Source organism: Pantherophis guttatus, chromosome 1 (genome assembly GCF_059756535.1).
Source record: "Pantherophis guttatus breed Tessera chromosome 1, ASM5975653v1, whole genome shotgun sequence".
Taxonomy (NCBI): domain Eukaryota; kingdom Metazoa; phylum Chordata; class Lepidosauria; order Squamata; family Colubridae; genus Pantherophis; species Pantherophis guttatus.
Window position 1 is genome coordinate 191,987,448 of NC_142063.1, and position 16,256 is coordinate 192,003,703.

Genomic DNA, 16,256 nt, shown 5'->3' on the forward strand with positions numbered 1-16,256 from the left:
CTCATTTCCGAAGGCCCGAGTAACGCTCCCCTGTGCCATTCGCCTTTCCTCTCCATCCCCTGTTTCCCCTCCACAAGAGAGAAAGGGGTTATGCCAGCGACGGATAGGTAGCTATAAAGTGTTGCCGTGGAAGATGACCTAATCCAGACCTCTAATCTTAAATGGGAGTATAGCGGTGCGGGGTGGGGATGGGGGTGCTATTCTGTTCTGAGGATAGGGCTGCAGAAGAAAAGGCCTTCCTTCTCAAACTCGGGTCCATTCCCCCACCCCACCCCCGCCCGCGAAGAATGGTCTCCGAAATGGACAATGTCTCAAGCGCCTAAGGGCACTTAGCTCTGCTTAGACTTTGCAAGGTAGTGGCCCCAGAGAGACCCCCTTTGCTGCCCCATCTTTCTCTCTGTCTCTTGTCTTTCTCTCTTTTTGTGAATGGGCTGCGGCGGCTTTGTTCCGCGGAGAAGTGCCCGTGTCGCTGACTTTTGTGGGCAATAGAAGGATCTTGTAAACCTCTTTTCTCCTCTTCTCCCTCTCCTTCTCTCTCCCCCCTCCGTTTGATTAAATGTCCCCTCAACGAAAAAAATGTAATTTGGCCGAGCTGGCGGTCGCTCCCTTTGAACATTAGCTCGCTTTCAGTTCCAACTTCAATTAGAAGGAGTTGATTTTGAGAGATCAACAAAAGAACCTCACCAAAGCCTTATTAAAGGTCCTAAGAAGATCTCCCGGATCCTTTGAGAAGCAGTTAAAGAAACAGTGTGCTTCCCTCCTACGCTGTTACCGTATTTCATTGGGGCTCCAAAGGAAAGTGTCTCTCCAGGAAAAAAAAGAGAATTCCACTTTGATGGTGCGGCCACTAAGTCCCTTCCCGAAGTCCTTTTATTCATTCGGTTAGCTCGGTTAGCAACCAGTTGATTCAGAAAAATCGCGATGGTGATTTTCATTTTGCTCTTTATGCGTTAAGAAGTTTTCCTTTTCTGTTAAAACTTTATATGTAAAAAAAAGAATTATCTGTAAAGGATTAGTGTTTATTAATATTTATGAGTCTGATACCCTCAATATGGCATGCACTGAGTGTGTTCTACATGTGTGAGTGTCTGAGAGAGACAGAAAGGAGAGAGCAATTGTGTGTGTGTGTATCTGTAGGGAAGTAATAAACTCTTCAGTGGAAGATGTTGTAAAAAGAGTATACAAAATGTCAACATATTGAGTGTGTGTGTGTGTGTGTGTGTGTGTGTGTGTATCTATATGTATATATGTATATAAATTGAACTCTGGTGAATAAATGTATAAACAATATTTATGACTACATAGAGCAGAAGAAACCATCACAATCCTCTACCTATTTTCCCCGGGATTAGACCCTATTGAAGTCAGTGGGACCTCTTTATGAACACGAATAGGACTGCTGTATATATCTTTCATGAATGTTGGGGTAATGTTCACCAGCAAAATAATGTTTTCTTTATTTCGTTGGAACTTACTGTGCAATAAAATTTCATATTAGAGAAGATTTTTGAAATGGTGCTTGATTAAATAAGTATTCACAAGAATGGTCCTTAGCAAACTTCTTAGAGGGACGGTACCTAGTCGCATATTCCGTTAGACATACCGGCATACACTATTTTAACTGCAGGTATATAGCAAGGAAGGCAATGTTATCTAGACAATGGCAAATATCTATATAGGATCAATAACTAAGGTTGAAAAATGCTAAATTCTTGTTCGCTTGCAAATCTTACTCAAAGTATCCGAGTTAGCCTATCCGTGCTACACTTTTCTGTTTAAAAGAAAACAGGTGAATCCCTTGAAATGCACGCATTAGGGATCCTTGTATTCCTGTTCTAAATACAAAGACCATTTGGTAACTTTCCTGCTCTCAAAACCCGTTCTTTGCCAGCCATTAAATAGAAGATCTTTTAAAAAGTTCGTTTTTTAAAAAATTGCTTGGCAGGTAGAACGTCTTTTTTACCCCAAACAAAAGCGCCTTCTTCAGTCCTATGTTACTCAAAAGGTAAGCCCCACTGAACTCGGTGTAGACAGGATTAGATTTACTTTTAAAAGTAACTTTGCTGAAACGAATTGGGTTTACAAACCAGGGAAGAGAGAGACCCTGAACGATCCAAATAGCCCAGATTAGATGGGGCAAACTTTCTTTTGTTGAGCCCTGCCTTAGAAAGAAACAGCCGCCACCACTGCTCGGAGAGGAGGCCACGATTTATGGCGAGGAAGCGACCCTTTGTGAATCGCCGGGGAGGAAGAGCGTCATCTACCACCACCGCTCACAGACGGAGGGTTACGCCCCACGTGGTGGTCGCTCCGGGGAGAGCTGGCCCCAAGAGTGTTGCGGGGATGGGTGGGGTGGAAGAGCGGGATGAGGTGGAGGGGCGGGGAGGGGGCGCTTTGGGCTTTGACCGCGGCCCGCAGGCGCCCGGACGGGACGCGCGGAGCGCGTTTATACGACGGCGAAGGCAAGAGGCGGAGGCCAGGCCGGTTTCCAAAGTCAGGCTGGGATTCAAGGGGTGGGGGTGGGGAATCCCCTGTCAGGCACGAGGACACCTCTCGCGCTCTTCTCCCGCAGGTCGAGGGAGGGAAAGGAGCGGCGGCGTCTCGCTCGCGAGGGCAGCCCGAGCTCGAGCGGGGAGGCGCGCGCGCGCGATATTGAAAAAAAGCCACCCCGGCTTCTGCTGGTTATCCGGCCGGCCGCCCTCCGTGGGGCCTCCGGGACCCGCAGCAGGGGCGGAAAGGGTGTCCATCCTCCCAGGGGAGCCGCTGGAGCGGGGGGCCGCGGCTGCCGCTGAGGCAACTCCAGCCGCCTGCCCTGAGGGAGCTGCTGGGAAGAGTTGGCGGCTGAGGCTGCTGCGCGCGCGGCTGGGACTGGGGTGGAGTGGGGGATGGGGACGGGCCGTGGTAGCATTCATCCCGCGCTGCTATTGCCCGGGCAGCTGTCACTCAGAGGCAGGGAGCTTAGCGATTGGCGCCAGGCTTGGTTACGCATTTGCCTTGCGCTCACATACAAGGGTAGGGCAGTAGAAAGGTGATCAATCTTCATCAGGCTACATTTCCAATCACCTAAACAAGCGAGCGAGACAGCTACCGCGACAAGGTAAAAAAGGCGCTTGATTTATTTCACTTCCCCCCTGCAGGTGAGCTCTCACTTTCCCTTCCTTTCCCGGGCCGTCCCGACACCGCACTCGAGCCGAGAAGCCCGTCCCCGCTTCCCTCTCGCCCTCCGCCCCCGCTTCCCAGTTCATCTGGAGCTTTAGGTCCGCGCAAAGGATTTCTGCGGACTAGGAGACTTTTCGCCGCAAAGTATTCGAGAACCCTCAAGTTTTCCTTTCTGTTCTGTTCTTTGCTTTGCTTTTCTCCTGCCGCCGGCTTGGCGCAGCGACGCCTGGGCTGAGAGGAGGCGGGGAGGGGGAAGTGGAGGTGGAAAGCAACCCGCACGAAAACTTTCCCTCCTAACTTCTCTTGTCCTTCGCTTTGCAGCTCTGCCTGGGAAAGGGGCCTTGGTGGTGCCGAGGGGTATTTCCAACCCCCTGCTCGCCCACCCGCCCCGCCGCTGCTCTCCCGCCCCTCACTTCTAAACGGGGAATGCTCAGCAGGTAAGCAAGAGAGGAGCCGCCTGGCTTTCGGCAGCTGCCTTCTTTCTCCCTTCGGCCCTTCCTTGCCAGGCTCGTGGCGCGCGCCGTCTGATGCCCTTCTCCCACCCAGCCCCCCCCAGCCCGCCGCCGCCTGCGCGCCTTCTCAGCGCAAAGGACGGGTGCTGTCGGAGGGGCCGGGGATCCGCGCGCCCCTCCTTCCTCGGGAGGAACAGAGCTGGCCGCCTCCCGAGGGAAGAACCCCAAGCTCTGGGGTTCTCTGCCCGTCCGTGCCCTCTCGGCCACCACCCCCTCTGCACGCCACCGACGGCGTTTCGCCGTCGCTTTTCCGGCCCCTCGCTTCACGGAGGCACCTGGAAGGCGGCCAACCGCGGCCCCCCGAAGGGAGAGGTCGGAGTGGTTTTACTCCTGGCTCTGAAGGCGAATGGCTTTGCTTGGCTGGGTCTCTCTTGGCCCCCGGAGACCCTTGGCCGGCTCTTCCGGGCTGGCGCCTTTCACCGATGCTTACCGTGGCCAGCGAATCTCGAGCTATTTGGAGACACTTTGTTCTTTCCCACTGTTTGGCACTTCTCCTGCATTTCTCCATTGAGCAACGGCCGGGTGTCACCCAACACAACAATAATTGACGGCCAAGGAAGTGGGGAGAAAAGAAGAGTCCAATCCTGATCACCACCAGAGCACTGACGGGAGTGGGATCTTGGAGAGATGGGATGGGGCTGAGATCCAAGGAAAGAGGCTTGGAGCGGGCGATTGCCAGTCCGCTTCTTCCTCGCTTGAGATTGTCGGGCCCCTTGTCCTCTCTCCTCAAGCAAGGAGATTCAGGCTGCAGCCTTGTGCGCAATCCGCCGGGGACAAGTCCCCCTGAACTTGACTCTTGGAGATGCGAACTCAGCCCTTAACTTGCGTGGCCCACTTGCCGTTTTGCCCAGGCCTACCCAGGGCTTCATTGACTTTTTTGTTCAAGATGCCAGCAGGATTTAATCGTGGACTTCTTAGGCCAACCACAGCTTATCTATTCTTTTGCACCTAAAGAGAAGCCTGCTTGATAGGAGTAAATGTGGAAGGAATTGTTAAGGAATAAATGAAGACATCTTAAGTGTTCAGAGAGATACAAGCTCCTTTGAAAGTAAATTTGCAGATAAGTATGGAGAAAGGCTCCAAAACAAAACAGAAAATCAATTTTCCCCCTTGCTTGGAGCCCACAGCCCAATTTGAATAATGTCTCCTGACAAAGAAATCCCCCCTGGTCTTAAAAAGGAATGACTGTCGAGTAAAGTATACCTGTGCTTCAGCAACCTTACTTATCCTATGCTGCTTAAGTAAACCAGATGGGCCGGTTTTGAACTCTTAATTGTGAGCACAGAGAGAGAGAGAGAGAGAGAGAGGTTAAAAAAAACTTACCTCACAAATCCAGGCAGAACTCTAAGTGAAATCTCAACTTGGAGAGAGCTGCAACAGGTTAGCCAGTCCTAGGAATATGGGTTGTTGTTGTTTTTAATGAATTTGGGATACTTTAACTTAATAGTCTAGCATCAATTAATTAATATTAGTTCAAAACCCACTTTGCACCTCCTTTTTTCCTTTCTTATTCATTCTTGGTGTGAATCTTTGTGTGAAAATGCATACCTTATTAGTAGCAGCCAGGCCTGCTACCTATATAAAGTTTTTGGCCATGGATTAATTGAGATTAATTCTGCCACCAACTGTGCTTTCTGAATATGGGTTTTTATGTACCTGCTTGGTTGATCTGATGTTTGTTCTATTCGGACATTTACTTTATTGAAACTACTTAGAAAAGAAAAGCTTCTGGATCAGAACATGAGAATTTAACCTAAAATTTACTTTCTGTTTTGGAATGCTAGCCCACCAAGATCCGCAAATCTGTTCTGTAAGTCTTGGAAGTAAATCATATCCAGGAATTTTTTAAAAAACTTGAAGGTTTATACAGTTAAAACTGAATAGCCACACAACTACGGGCAAGTAAACGCACCATGTTCTTTACCAGGCACTTTTATTTGGAAGTCAGGATCATTAGTTTAACTTTAGCTTTATTTCTAAATGTGCCTAGTGTTGAGAGTGTACCTTCACTCTTCCCCACCTCCCCCCTATACTCCTAGAAATAAATTCTTGAACATGATGTGAGGGAATCGGTAAACTTTTAGTGTTGCAGACGTCCTCTGCCGCCCCGCCGTTCCTTCTCCTGTTGTTGCAGTCTTTTGGAATACGGAATTCAAAGCTGCCCCCCCTCCCTGCCAAAGCTGTCTTTTTTTTTAGATCATTAGCCATTTCTAATTAATGTGTCTGTTTCTGCTCTCTTTTAAATTAATTATAGTTCCCTCCTTTTGTTATCTCGTTTTGATTTCTAATCCAATTATCTTTTTAAATAATTGCTTTATCGCTCTCATCATTGATATGGTACCCCCTCACAGCCCCTTGGCGATTGTATGGTAATGTGGCTGTAGATTTTTTTTACTCCACCCTACTACACTTCACTCTTTGCCACTTTCCAGTTTTCCTTGGGGGAGGAATTATCCGCCATGTTCGGAGAGTTTCTGTGTTAAAGGAGAAACCTTTAAGTAAGACAGAAAGAGAAGTAAAAACAGAAACTTTATTGTACTTGATATGGAAATTAAGTTGCCTTTTAATATTAAGATCCACATAGCTATATATAAAACTTATTGCATTCTTTTTACTGATATGTACAAAAAACTGTTTTGTTGAGCATTTAACTTTGCACTACCTGAGAATTCTATTAAAAAATTTCTATCATGTTATCAATTCACTATATGTTAATTTTGTTGTTTTTCTTCTAGAGTGCTGTGAAAAATTCTGCTGCTCTGTGGGATTCCTTTCAGTTGCTGGTTGGATGAATATTTAAAAAAGAATAAAACATATACACGCACTGTTTGAAAAACTGCTAAATAAACAAATAGATAAGTGTGTGGATAAATTGGAAAAATATTTCCAGCTTTTAGCATGATGTCTTACCTCAAACAGCCCCCCTATGGCATGAATGGGCTGGGGCTAGCAGGACCGGCAATGGATCTTCTACACCCTTCAGTGGGGTATCCAGGTGAGCCCCCTCCCCCCTTCCATCCCCTCTTCTCCACTGAGTAGACACACTCAGGTCATTCCTTGCAGAGTTTGAAAAAAGAAATAAACCTGCCAATTCTTCTGTCTTAACCTACAAATTACATGGAAAGCAAATAGGCATTAAGAAGGGAATTCTCCCTTCCTGCTCTTCCATTCTTGGAAACTGTACTAATGTTTGAGTTCAGTAATTGAGTGTTTCTTAACAATCTTTGAGTGCTTTTGCTGAAAATAAGTCTAACTATTTAAAAAAATGGAGAGCACTTTACTAAAACATTAATCTAAATTTTCATAATGGAGGGGATTTCATATTCCTGATTTCTACCTTGTTTTGCTTTTACATTCAGGTAAATAACTAAATATACCAAATGCGGAACAAGTATGTGGTGGTTTAAAAAGAACAGACTCAAGGCAGTGGGGCCCTTTGATAAACGGGTTGATTTTCCAAAGTTAGTTGAAAGTGAAGACCCAGGGTAAAGAAAGTGACGCTCAGAAGGTAGGAAAGCAGATGGAGGGCCGTCCCAGTGTCAAAATCCCCTAATCAAAAACTTGCCCTGAAGGAAAGTTTTACAATTGAGAGGGTCTGCAGCCAATTCACATTTCCCCCCCATTTCTTCCATTAGCTCGGTGGCCAAGAAATCAGCACAGGTTTTGCAATCGTGTATAGTCTGATGACAAATCAGGTTAGTGCTAACTAATTCAAGGGAATGCTTCATATCCCTATGATTGTGAAAGGTATAAAGTGCCAACATCCTGACTTGTAAGGCGAGGAGCTCGCTAGATCAGTAGTAAACTGGACTGGTTTCGCTAGCATTTATTTCCGTCTGCAGCGTTGTAACCTGAGCCTAAAATGCTCGTAGTTAGCCCAGTTAAATTACGTACGCTTACTTAATTTAGTAATTAAGTAAGCCTTGCTTGGACGTACTGTATGTACACGGGCTTCTGTGGAATTTACCTCCGAGTTAAGGTTTTCAGATATGGGAATAATATACAAGCTATTGAAACGTCTAGCTTTCGTTTTAGCTGCCGTGTTATCTGGCGAGCCAGCCACTTTGAGCTGTTGTCGCAGGTCCGAGGCAGCTCCGAAGTTCTCTCTTGCGAAAGGCCCAGCTGCGAGCCAGCCCGCCTTCTTTCGCCAAATTGAATGGAGGCAGCTCCCTTTCCTCTTTTGTACCATTTTCTGTGATTCATATTTATAGGCTAGAAACATAATCAGGTTTTTGTTTTCGTTTCGTTTTGTTTTGCTCTTGGCTCGGTGAGTGCACATTTCCCCCCTCAGGTTCCCTCGTGGGATCGGGCGGCCCGTTTTATAGAAATCTGTGGGGCAACTGGGTCTCTCCGCGGCTGGCGACCCGCCTGCGTCAGGGGATTGGTGGGCGTGGGAACCAGCGAGCGTGGTCGTCTCGCCTCCCCCTCCTGAATCGGGGCAGCGGGGAGGGGGGCACGGGGAGGAGAGAGCGGGAGCAGGTCTGATTGCCTCTTGTCTTTCTGTCTCCTTTCCTTCCTGCTCGCCTTGCCTTGTGTGGTTTCGGGACCCTTTAGCCACCCCTCGGAAGCAGCGCCGAGAACGTACCACCTTCACCCGATCGCAGCTGGACGTGTTGGAAGCGCTTTTTGCAAAAACCCGCTACCCAGATATATTCATGCGAGAAGAGGTTGCCCTGAAAATCAACCTGCCGGAATCCAGAGTCCAGGTCTGGGGGCTTTTAAAGAGCGTTTCTGGGGCTGGGGAGAGACCAGGGCCTCTGTCTGCGGGAAGGGGGTCGTTGGGGCACGCCAGTTGGCTCGGTTCGCCTACCGCTTCTTTCAAACTCAAGTAAGAAGGGATGTGGACGATTCCTTTTATTGGAAAGATTCTCCTGATTCCTAAAAGTTCTTTAGGACTGGTATTTATTGGGGTAAATTACTCTTCTTCGCTCACCCTAAATAGTAATTGTGCAAGGATCGACAGGCCCAGTGCTGGAATGGCAGAGGGGCACGCTGAAGATCCTTCTCGGTTTATTGAATCTGGCAACTTCCCTTAGCTCCCTTATCACTTTAGAGGAATCAATACTTTACAGATACTTATTTTCTCCTCTTCTCCAATCAATGTCAAGGCAACATCCGAGGCCTAAACACATGTCAATGGATACACTCCAGCACAAGTTAGTTTTCACTAATTTCCATGGCAATCAATAGGATTCTTTTCCTCACCTTGAGTGTGTCTCAGTAAAACTTAGGGTGATACTGGATGTAGCACATATGGTGCACAAATAGTGGAAGGAAGGTTAATTTATTCCTTTTTAATTCTTTTATGTATAAGATTAAGACTACACAAACATTTTAAGACTGCCTAAGCAACTTTAAAATAATTTGACATCCTAATCCTTAATGCACTTGTAACATTATCCACACTTGTTTATCTGGAAATAAATTTTACTGGGACTTATTCAAAGATATATTGGTTAAAATGCCACATTTCTTAAAACTGAAATCAAATTGATTTCATTGATTTAAAAGTTTTTCTTTTTGAATGTAGGAGTTATATTGAAAGCTGCTGATGCATCTCCAGTCCTCTGGTTGGTGGTTTAATTTGTAGTTGTAAAATGAATAAACTTGTGATTAAGATTTGGAGTCTTACCCTTGCTCCTTTATGTCAGGCCTTTTAAATTTATCTCCTCTTCTTTCCCCTGCCCCCAGCAACAATTCATTCTTCTCGAGCAGAATTGAATCTCAGTTGTTGATTTGAGACTCAAATCTGGACAGAAGGATAGGCACCAAACTATCTTTAGGATGTAAATAAGTGTGTAATTAAAGTACAATCACACCTTTGCCATGCAAGCTGGATTCTTCCTGTTTGTTTGCTATGTGTCCTATTTCTCACTGAGAGCAACTTGAAACCATGAAATGAAAGCATTTAAGGGGAGGGGAAAGAATTGAAATTGCAAGTAAATCATATAATGATGATTTCAATATGTATATGTATGGTTGGATCAAATAAAGCAGGACAGATTTCACATGCAATCATCACAGACCTGAGCTGTGAAAAGCAATGTATACAGAACATTTACAAAATCTGAAGTAGCCTTAAGATCATAAGCAATTTGTTGGGAAGTGATTGATTATTTTGCCAAAATTAACACATTAAAATTTTCTGGCATTTTTAAACTATTGCTATTAACTACTCAGGAATGTTCTACTTTTGAAAGTTGTGAAAGATTGCAGAAATTATATGTTTAACTTTTTTTAACAATGGAAACAGCAGTTTGTGGATGCCTACCCATTAGAAGAATGGAAATACTAGATACTTGGATTCTGGACTAAATATTTAGGGGCTTGGATTGGTTCAGTGAACTCCCATTTACCTGTTGGCTCCTCTGTTTTTGGGTGGGGTAAGTCTCTGATGAGGAAGGCTGGAAAATATTATATGGATTTGACTTGTGTATAATCTGAATGAGAGATGAGTGCCCTATCTTGAGGTTATATATAAAAAAGGTTGAATTGTGCAAGTGATGAATGTAACAGTACCTTTGCTATAGTTGTTGTACTAGTGGCAACATTTAACATATACTGTGTAAGTGTTGTTCATTGTGACTCTGCCTCAGTCTATAGTGGGTCTTTCTTTGAAGAAATAGATATAAAATACTTTGTTACAGTTTAATGCAATAGAATATTAACAGATGTACATAAAACTCTGGATGCTGTATTCCATCAATAATATGGTTGTTAAAATTTATTGCAACATTATTTTTATATTAATGAGAACTCTCTCAAGAAGTAAAATAGACTAATAGAGCAGACAGATTAATCTTAACCTTAGATGAACAATTTAGTCTGTCCACCCTTTCTGACTTTTAATTTTACACTTTCACCTATCTTTTCCATAAACTAATCTTAACATTGACTAGTAGGAGTTTGGAGGTCTGGTTCATGAATTGTGTTTATTTGGAATGGTATGGCAGGTGTAACATGTAGTAGAAGTGTGGTTGAATTTGACAAGGGATATCATGTCTATTCTCTTGGAAGTGGGTGTACCTGTTGGTTGGTTTAGTGTATCTTACAATATAAAATGTTGATGAAGGAGAATAAATTAATGATATTACGAATCAAAATTCCATCTTGCTCCTTTGAATGCAAGGGATGATACTGCTTAGAGATGAATGCTAGGGGTGAATGGCTTGAACATAACAAAAAGTAGCCTGGAAAATAGGTAAAATGGTATTTGGTGAACATCCTAATCTCTCCTCTGGTATAAATGCACCTTCTATTTTCTAATGCAAGGCGTCTTAAAATATTAACACCAATTGGTAGAGGACAGGCAAGGAGCGTTATAGTTTACTGACAGCTTTGGGAAAAATTAATCTGGCTACTGTGATGGAAGCAATGGGTCCGAGATCTTGATCATCAATAGTTTCCTGTCTCTGTAGGCTTGGGAAGGTAATAGTGTGTAAATTCTGTAGTATATCTTGTCCTGCTTGGATTCTTTTACTAAGGAATCACCGAATATCTAATCTTAGCTTCCTCCTGCATGCACTTTCTATATACATAGATCCAGAGAAGGGAAATGTATTTGTGAGGAATGCTCTCCCCTCCACCCAGCCCTCAGCCCTCTCACTGCTATACAGTATTAATAGCAAAAAGGACAGGAAGACCTGAGGGTTAAAGATTCAGGTACTTTTATAAGTTCCAAACAAAGTTGATCAGTCAAGGGTGTGGTGCTAAGAATGAATATAGAAGCCTCTCTTCAAGATGGGGTTACTGAGTTACTGGGTTACCCTGATTTATGAGGAACCATTGATAAAGTTTTGGAAATTGGCAAGTACAGTGGAGATATAGCCAGCAGAATTGATGGCAGCGCTAAGAGAGAGATGGACATCCTGCCAACGGGCAATGAGCGTTGTGACGCCGCATCCATCCTTGAACGCCTGGCTTCTCTTCTGCTGGACCCATCCTCTGAATATGTTCTTGGCGGTCCCACCTGTAGCTATTTGGGATGCGCTAAGCTAGACTTGGTGGCTTCGCTTCCTGACAAGGCAGGCTCAGAGAAGGGGCTAGAACTGTACATAGGACTGAAAGCTCTCTCTTTCGGTCTAGAGTCCCTGAGTAGTCCAGATCTGTTTGGCGCCGAAGGGGAACGTCGAATGAAAGGCGGGATGGAGGAGAAGGGATCGAAGTGACAAGAGTTGGTCGTAGACCGGACTGTGGGGCGGAGCGGGGGGGGGCCGACTGGGCCCGCCTCCTCCCTTCGGGTCCCCCCTGGGAGAACAGGGTCTCACGGAGCGCTGCCTTTGCCTCTCTTCGCAGGTCTGGTTCAAGAACCGCCGCGCCAAGTGCCGACAGCAGCAACAGAGCGGCAGCGGCGCCAAGAGCCGGCCGGCCAAGAAGAAGTCTTCTCCAGCGCGGGAGAGCTCCGGCTCGGAAAGCAGCGGCCAGTTCACGCCTCCCGCCGTCTCCAGCTCGGCCTCCTCTTCTTCGTCCAGCTCCAATTCTTCGGGCCCGGCGCCGGGCGGAGCGGCCTTGAGCAACCCGGCGGGCGCGGGGGGCGCAGCGTCAGGATCGGCCTCGTCGGCTGCCTCGCTGAGTAGCGCGCCGTCGGCCGTGGCGGCCTCGTCCATCTGGAGCCCCGCGTCCATCTCGCCCAGCGCCGGGCCGGAGCCCCTGACGTCCAGCGGGGCCTCCTGTATGCAGCGCTCCGTCTCCGGCGCTTCGTCCGCCTCTTACCCCATGTCGTACGGGCAAGGCGGCGGCTACGGCCAAGGCTACCCGGCGCCGCCACCCCCGCCGCACTCCTCGTCCTACTTCAGCGGGGTAGACTGCGGGTCCTACCTGCCCATGCACGCGCCCCCGCACGCTCACCAGCTCAGCCCGATAGCGCCCTCGTCCCTGGCGGGCGCCCATCCCCACACCCACCACCCGCTCGGCCAGAGCTCCAGCCACCACCATCATCACCACCATCACCATCACCACCAGCCCGGCTACGGCGGCCCCGGGCTGGCCTTCAACTCCTCCGACTGTCTGGACTACAAAGAGCCGGCCCCCACCGCCGCCTCCTCCTGGAAGCTGAACTTCAACTCCCCGGACTGCCTCGACTACAAAGACCAGGCCTCCTGGCGCTTCCAAGTCCTGTGAGGTTTGCCCCGGCCCCCGGCCCCTCCCTCCTGTAGCGCCCACTTTCTTCCCGGGTCCAGTCGGGACGGCCTCTCTTTCGTCTGGCAAGCGCGCTCCGTCTCGGCTCGGCTCTTCCGCGTGTTTGACCAGCTGGTGAAAGCGGCCTTTGAATTCGTTTCAAGAAAGGAAAGACGCTGTGAGGCAGCCGTTTGAATAGCCGACCGCTTCCAGCCCCTTCCCCATCACCGAATCTGGGCTGAAGGCTGCTGGGTCAGACCTGCTTGCCCTTCCTTGGACGTGCCGCTTCTTACCCCGCTGAGTTGACTCCTGACGTGTTATTTATTCGCTCCCTGGGATTATGTTCAGGATCGTAATTTTTTTTGTTTGTTTTTGAAGCAGAGGAGGACTTCCATCCTTCTCCTTCCAACCAGCCCTTTTGCCCAGCCGGCTAGCTTTGTGACGCTCGCTCGCTCGCTCGCTCGTGTGCGTGGAAAGACAGGACAACAGGACGCGCCTTTTGCTTTCTGGCCGACAGCAGACTTCGTGTATAGACCTCCACCCCGCCCTCCCCCATCCCATTCGAGGACCCCCGCACCCACCCCGCCAAGTTCCCTCTGTAGGTTTATATTGCAAAAAAAAAAAAAGAAAGAAAAAGCGCGGTAGGAATGTACATACAGGGTTTAACGAGATCCATTCCAGCGACCCTTTTTAATGAAACAGCTGAAGGCGAACGCTGGAGGGTCTGCAGGTCGGAAGGGGAAGGAAGGCCACCCCTTCTCCCCCAGCCTATTGTCTTCCCTTACCCTCTTGGGGAGGGGGGAGGGGGAAAGCGATTGCCCGACGGAGATGGAACTGGGAAGCAGGGGCGACGTGTTCGGGAGGGGCGGCAGGGGAGGGTGGGCAGCGGAAGGCGTGCTCTGCCAATGGAAGCGAGGTGGTGGCATAGGATTCCGGATTGGCCAGTGCAGCATCGTCTGGACCCGTTTCAACACCTGGCCGCGGGTCTCCGGACAGGTTTTTGGCCCGCTTGGCTCTTGGGGAGGGAAGGGAAAGACAGTGAGAGGACAAAATGTATAAATTACTCCGTTAATCCAACAGTCACCTGTTGACATGTAAGGCAAATCCTACCCTTTATCTACATATGCCGATAATAAAATTCAAACTGACGAAAGCCCCTGTCTCTGTTATCCTTTCTGGGAAGATAGGGCAAGGAAGAGGCGGGAACTGCCTTCCCATTAGCTGAGCTTCTCTGCTGGTCTTCGCTTGGGTAGAAAAGGGCAGATCGCTGTTACTTCCAAGAGCGGCGGCGAAGGGAGAGTTGGCCCGCTGCACTGAATATCCCTGAGCTGCTTTTTAATGTCTGTAATTGGATTGGCGTCCAACCAAAACTTTGATCGGTCACATACGCAGGGAAAACGGTGTGATCGGGCCACCTCCCCTGGTTCTTTCTGCCAAAGCGGAAAAGTTAACCAGCGCGAACCTTCCTCGGAGACCGGAGAAGAAAATAAAGGGCCCCCTGTAGTTGGGCGGAAATGTTTCCATCTTAATTGCTTCCAAGCGCTCCCTCTCTCTGTCACAGGGCAAACGGGCCGGACCGAGAGATGGTAGAACGGCGCTGGCCGTGACTTTCTGTAAATCCTCTCTCGCGCGCAATTGTCTTGGCCCCTTTTCTTCATCTGGTCACTTGGCAAGAGTTTCTGGGAAGTGAATATTTATGAAACTTAGGGATTGTTGTAACCCTGTCACTCTAGGCTGAACAAAAATGTCAAGAGCAAAAGCGGAATCTATTAGCTAGTGAAACCGAATGATTACGAATACCTTCTGCTACGATATCGAAGGAAATTCAAAGGATGTTTAGGATTTGGTAAGCAGTGAGGAGGGATCATTGTTAATTCCACTACCATTTCGGCACTCACCATAGTAAGACTGCAAATCATTTCCACTGACGTCGGTGGTGACTCTTAACAATACCTTTGTGTTCCACACTAAGAAAATCCAAAAGGTCTTTGACCAGGGTCGCACTTTTTATGTGGTAAACCCCACTAGAATTAATCTAGTGAGTTTAAAATTTGAGTTTAAGTGTAAGATTCAACTGCTGGAAAAGAAACAAGAGAATTAATCACATTTTTAAATTTAAAAAATCTATCTTTATCTTTACGTTGCATGGACCTATATTATACCTGGAAATACATACTTTTTTCTTCCTAAAAAAGCAGAGTTGGCTAAAACTATCAAACATAAAATAAAAGACAATGGAGGCAGGAGTTAAAATGCAATGTAACCTATCAGAAGACAGTAAGGGAAAAGTTATGCTAGTACTACAAGCCAGAATAATACAAAGTTTCCCTTCTTTTTGAAAACTTTTGATTTCATTTTTTTTTTAATTCTAAGAAAGAAAGAAAGTAATTTTTTACCTGGGTCAATTTAGATTCACCAGTTCTAGCTTAAATCAGCATATATATTAATGTTAACGATTGTTTTGCTCTAATCAGTGAGACAACTATTCATACCAGTGCAATATCTATCGGTGTTATAGAGTTGTTCCATTTTTCCCACTCCTGAAATGGACTGAAGTTTGGGACAAATTTTTATTTTCAATAACTGATTATTTTATTCTCAATTGTTATTTTTTTATTGAAAATTTTATAATTAAACGAATTATTCGATTTGGGAAGCGAAAATGATTACTTATATAAACGATGGTTGCAGAAAGGAAGGCTAGAGCCAATATTTCACACTCCCCGTCTAAAGCTCAAGGCAGGGGTTTGTTTTCACCAGGGGAGAGAGAAGAGGTCCTGTTACCGGAAGCTGAAAATGCGCCCTTCTGAACAGGTCTTTAAGCAGCGCTTCTCCCCACACCACGATGGGTCCCCTCAGACCAGGAATTCCCGGCGGCTCTCCAGAAGGGAGTCAGCTTCAACGCCTAACGTTTTTGATTTCTTTGGGCGTGGAAGAAGGGCCGCAGCAGCCGCCCAGCGCTGGCAAACTCGCACCCTTGCACACCAGCCTTTCTCGACGTGCAGCGTGCCTGCCGAATTCTAGACATCCACTTCAGCGGACAGACGTGAGCGCCCTCTCGGGGGATGGTACGCCTCCTCCCCCCCCTGTCGGGAAGAAAGAGGACGCCATGGGAATGGGGGCCTTCAAAGCCTCCAAGGGCCCCTGGAAAAAGACCGCCTCCTTTCCTGCGTACGCTTTCCGTTAGCCAGGCCAGCGGGGCAGAAAGCTGGGTGGCTGCGGGTGTTAGGAAATGGCAGGAGGGCGCAGTTGCCAGGGGAACACGGTTGCGCGGCACATTCCCTGTCGCCAGGCTTCTGCTGGAATCCGGTGCAGGCCCAGGAGGGAGAAACCGACAAGGCTTCGCGCCTTGCTAGAGCAACTTGACACCAGAGCGCCGGAAAGACAGTCTTAGGCCCCTCTGCAGTAGCAGGTGCCCGGACAATTTCCTTTCTAGGACATGTGAGTAGACAATTCCTTGGAGCATGG

At 47.5% G+C, this 16,256-nt stretch overlaps 1 protein-coding gene across 2 annotated transcripts; it reads left to right on the top strand.

The window, feature by feature from the left end:
- The first annotated feature begins 2,926 nt into the window (after window positions 1–2,926).
- OTX1 (orthodenticle homeobox 1) lies at window positions 2,927–13,941 on the top strand. 2 transcript variants are annotated; one of them, XM_034432470.3, is made up of 5 exons: window positions 2,927–3,097; window positions 3,481–3,596; window positions 6,407–6,666; window positions 8,226–8,377; window positions 11,967–13,941. In XM_034432470.3, the coding sequence occupies exons 3-5, from the start codon at window positions 6,570–6,572 to the stop codon at window positions 12,789–12,791; spliced, it is 1,074 nt and encodes a 357-aa protein (XP_034288361.1). In that variant the 5' UTR covers window positions 2,927–3,097; window positions 3,481–3,596; window positions 6,407–6,569; the 3' UTR covers window positions 12,792–13,941. The 2 variants fall into 2 exon arrangements, with proteins under 2 accessions (XP_034288361.1, XP_034288362.1); XM_034432471.3 differs by lacking the exon at window positions 3,481–3,596 and having other exon boundaries at window positions 2,933–3,097.
- Window positions 13,942–16,256: the final 2,315 nt, after the last annotated feature.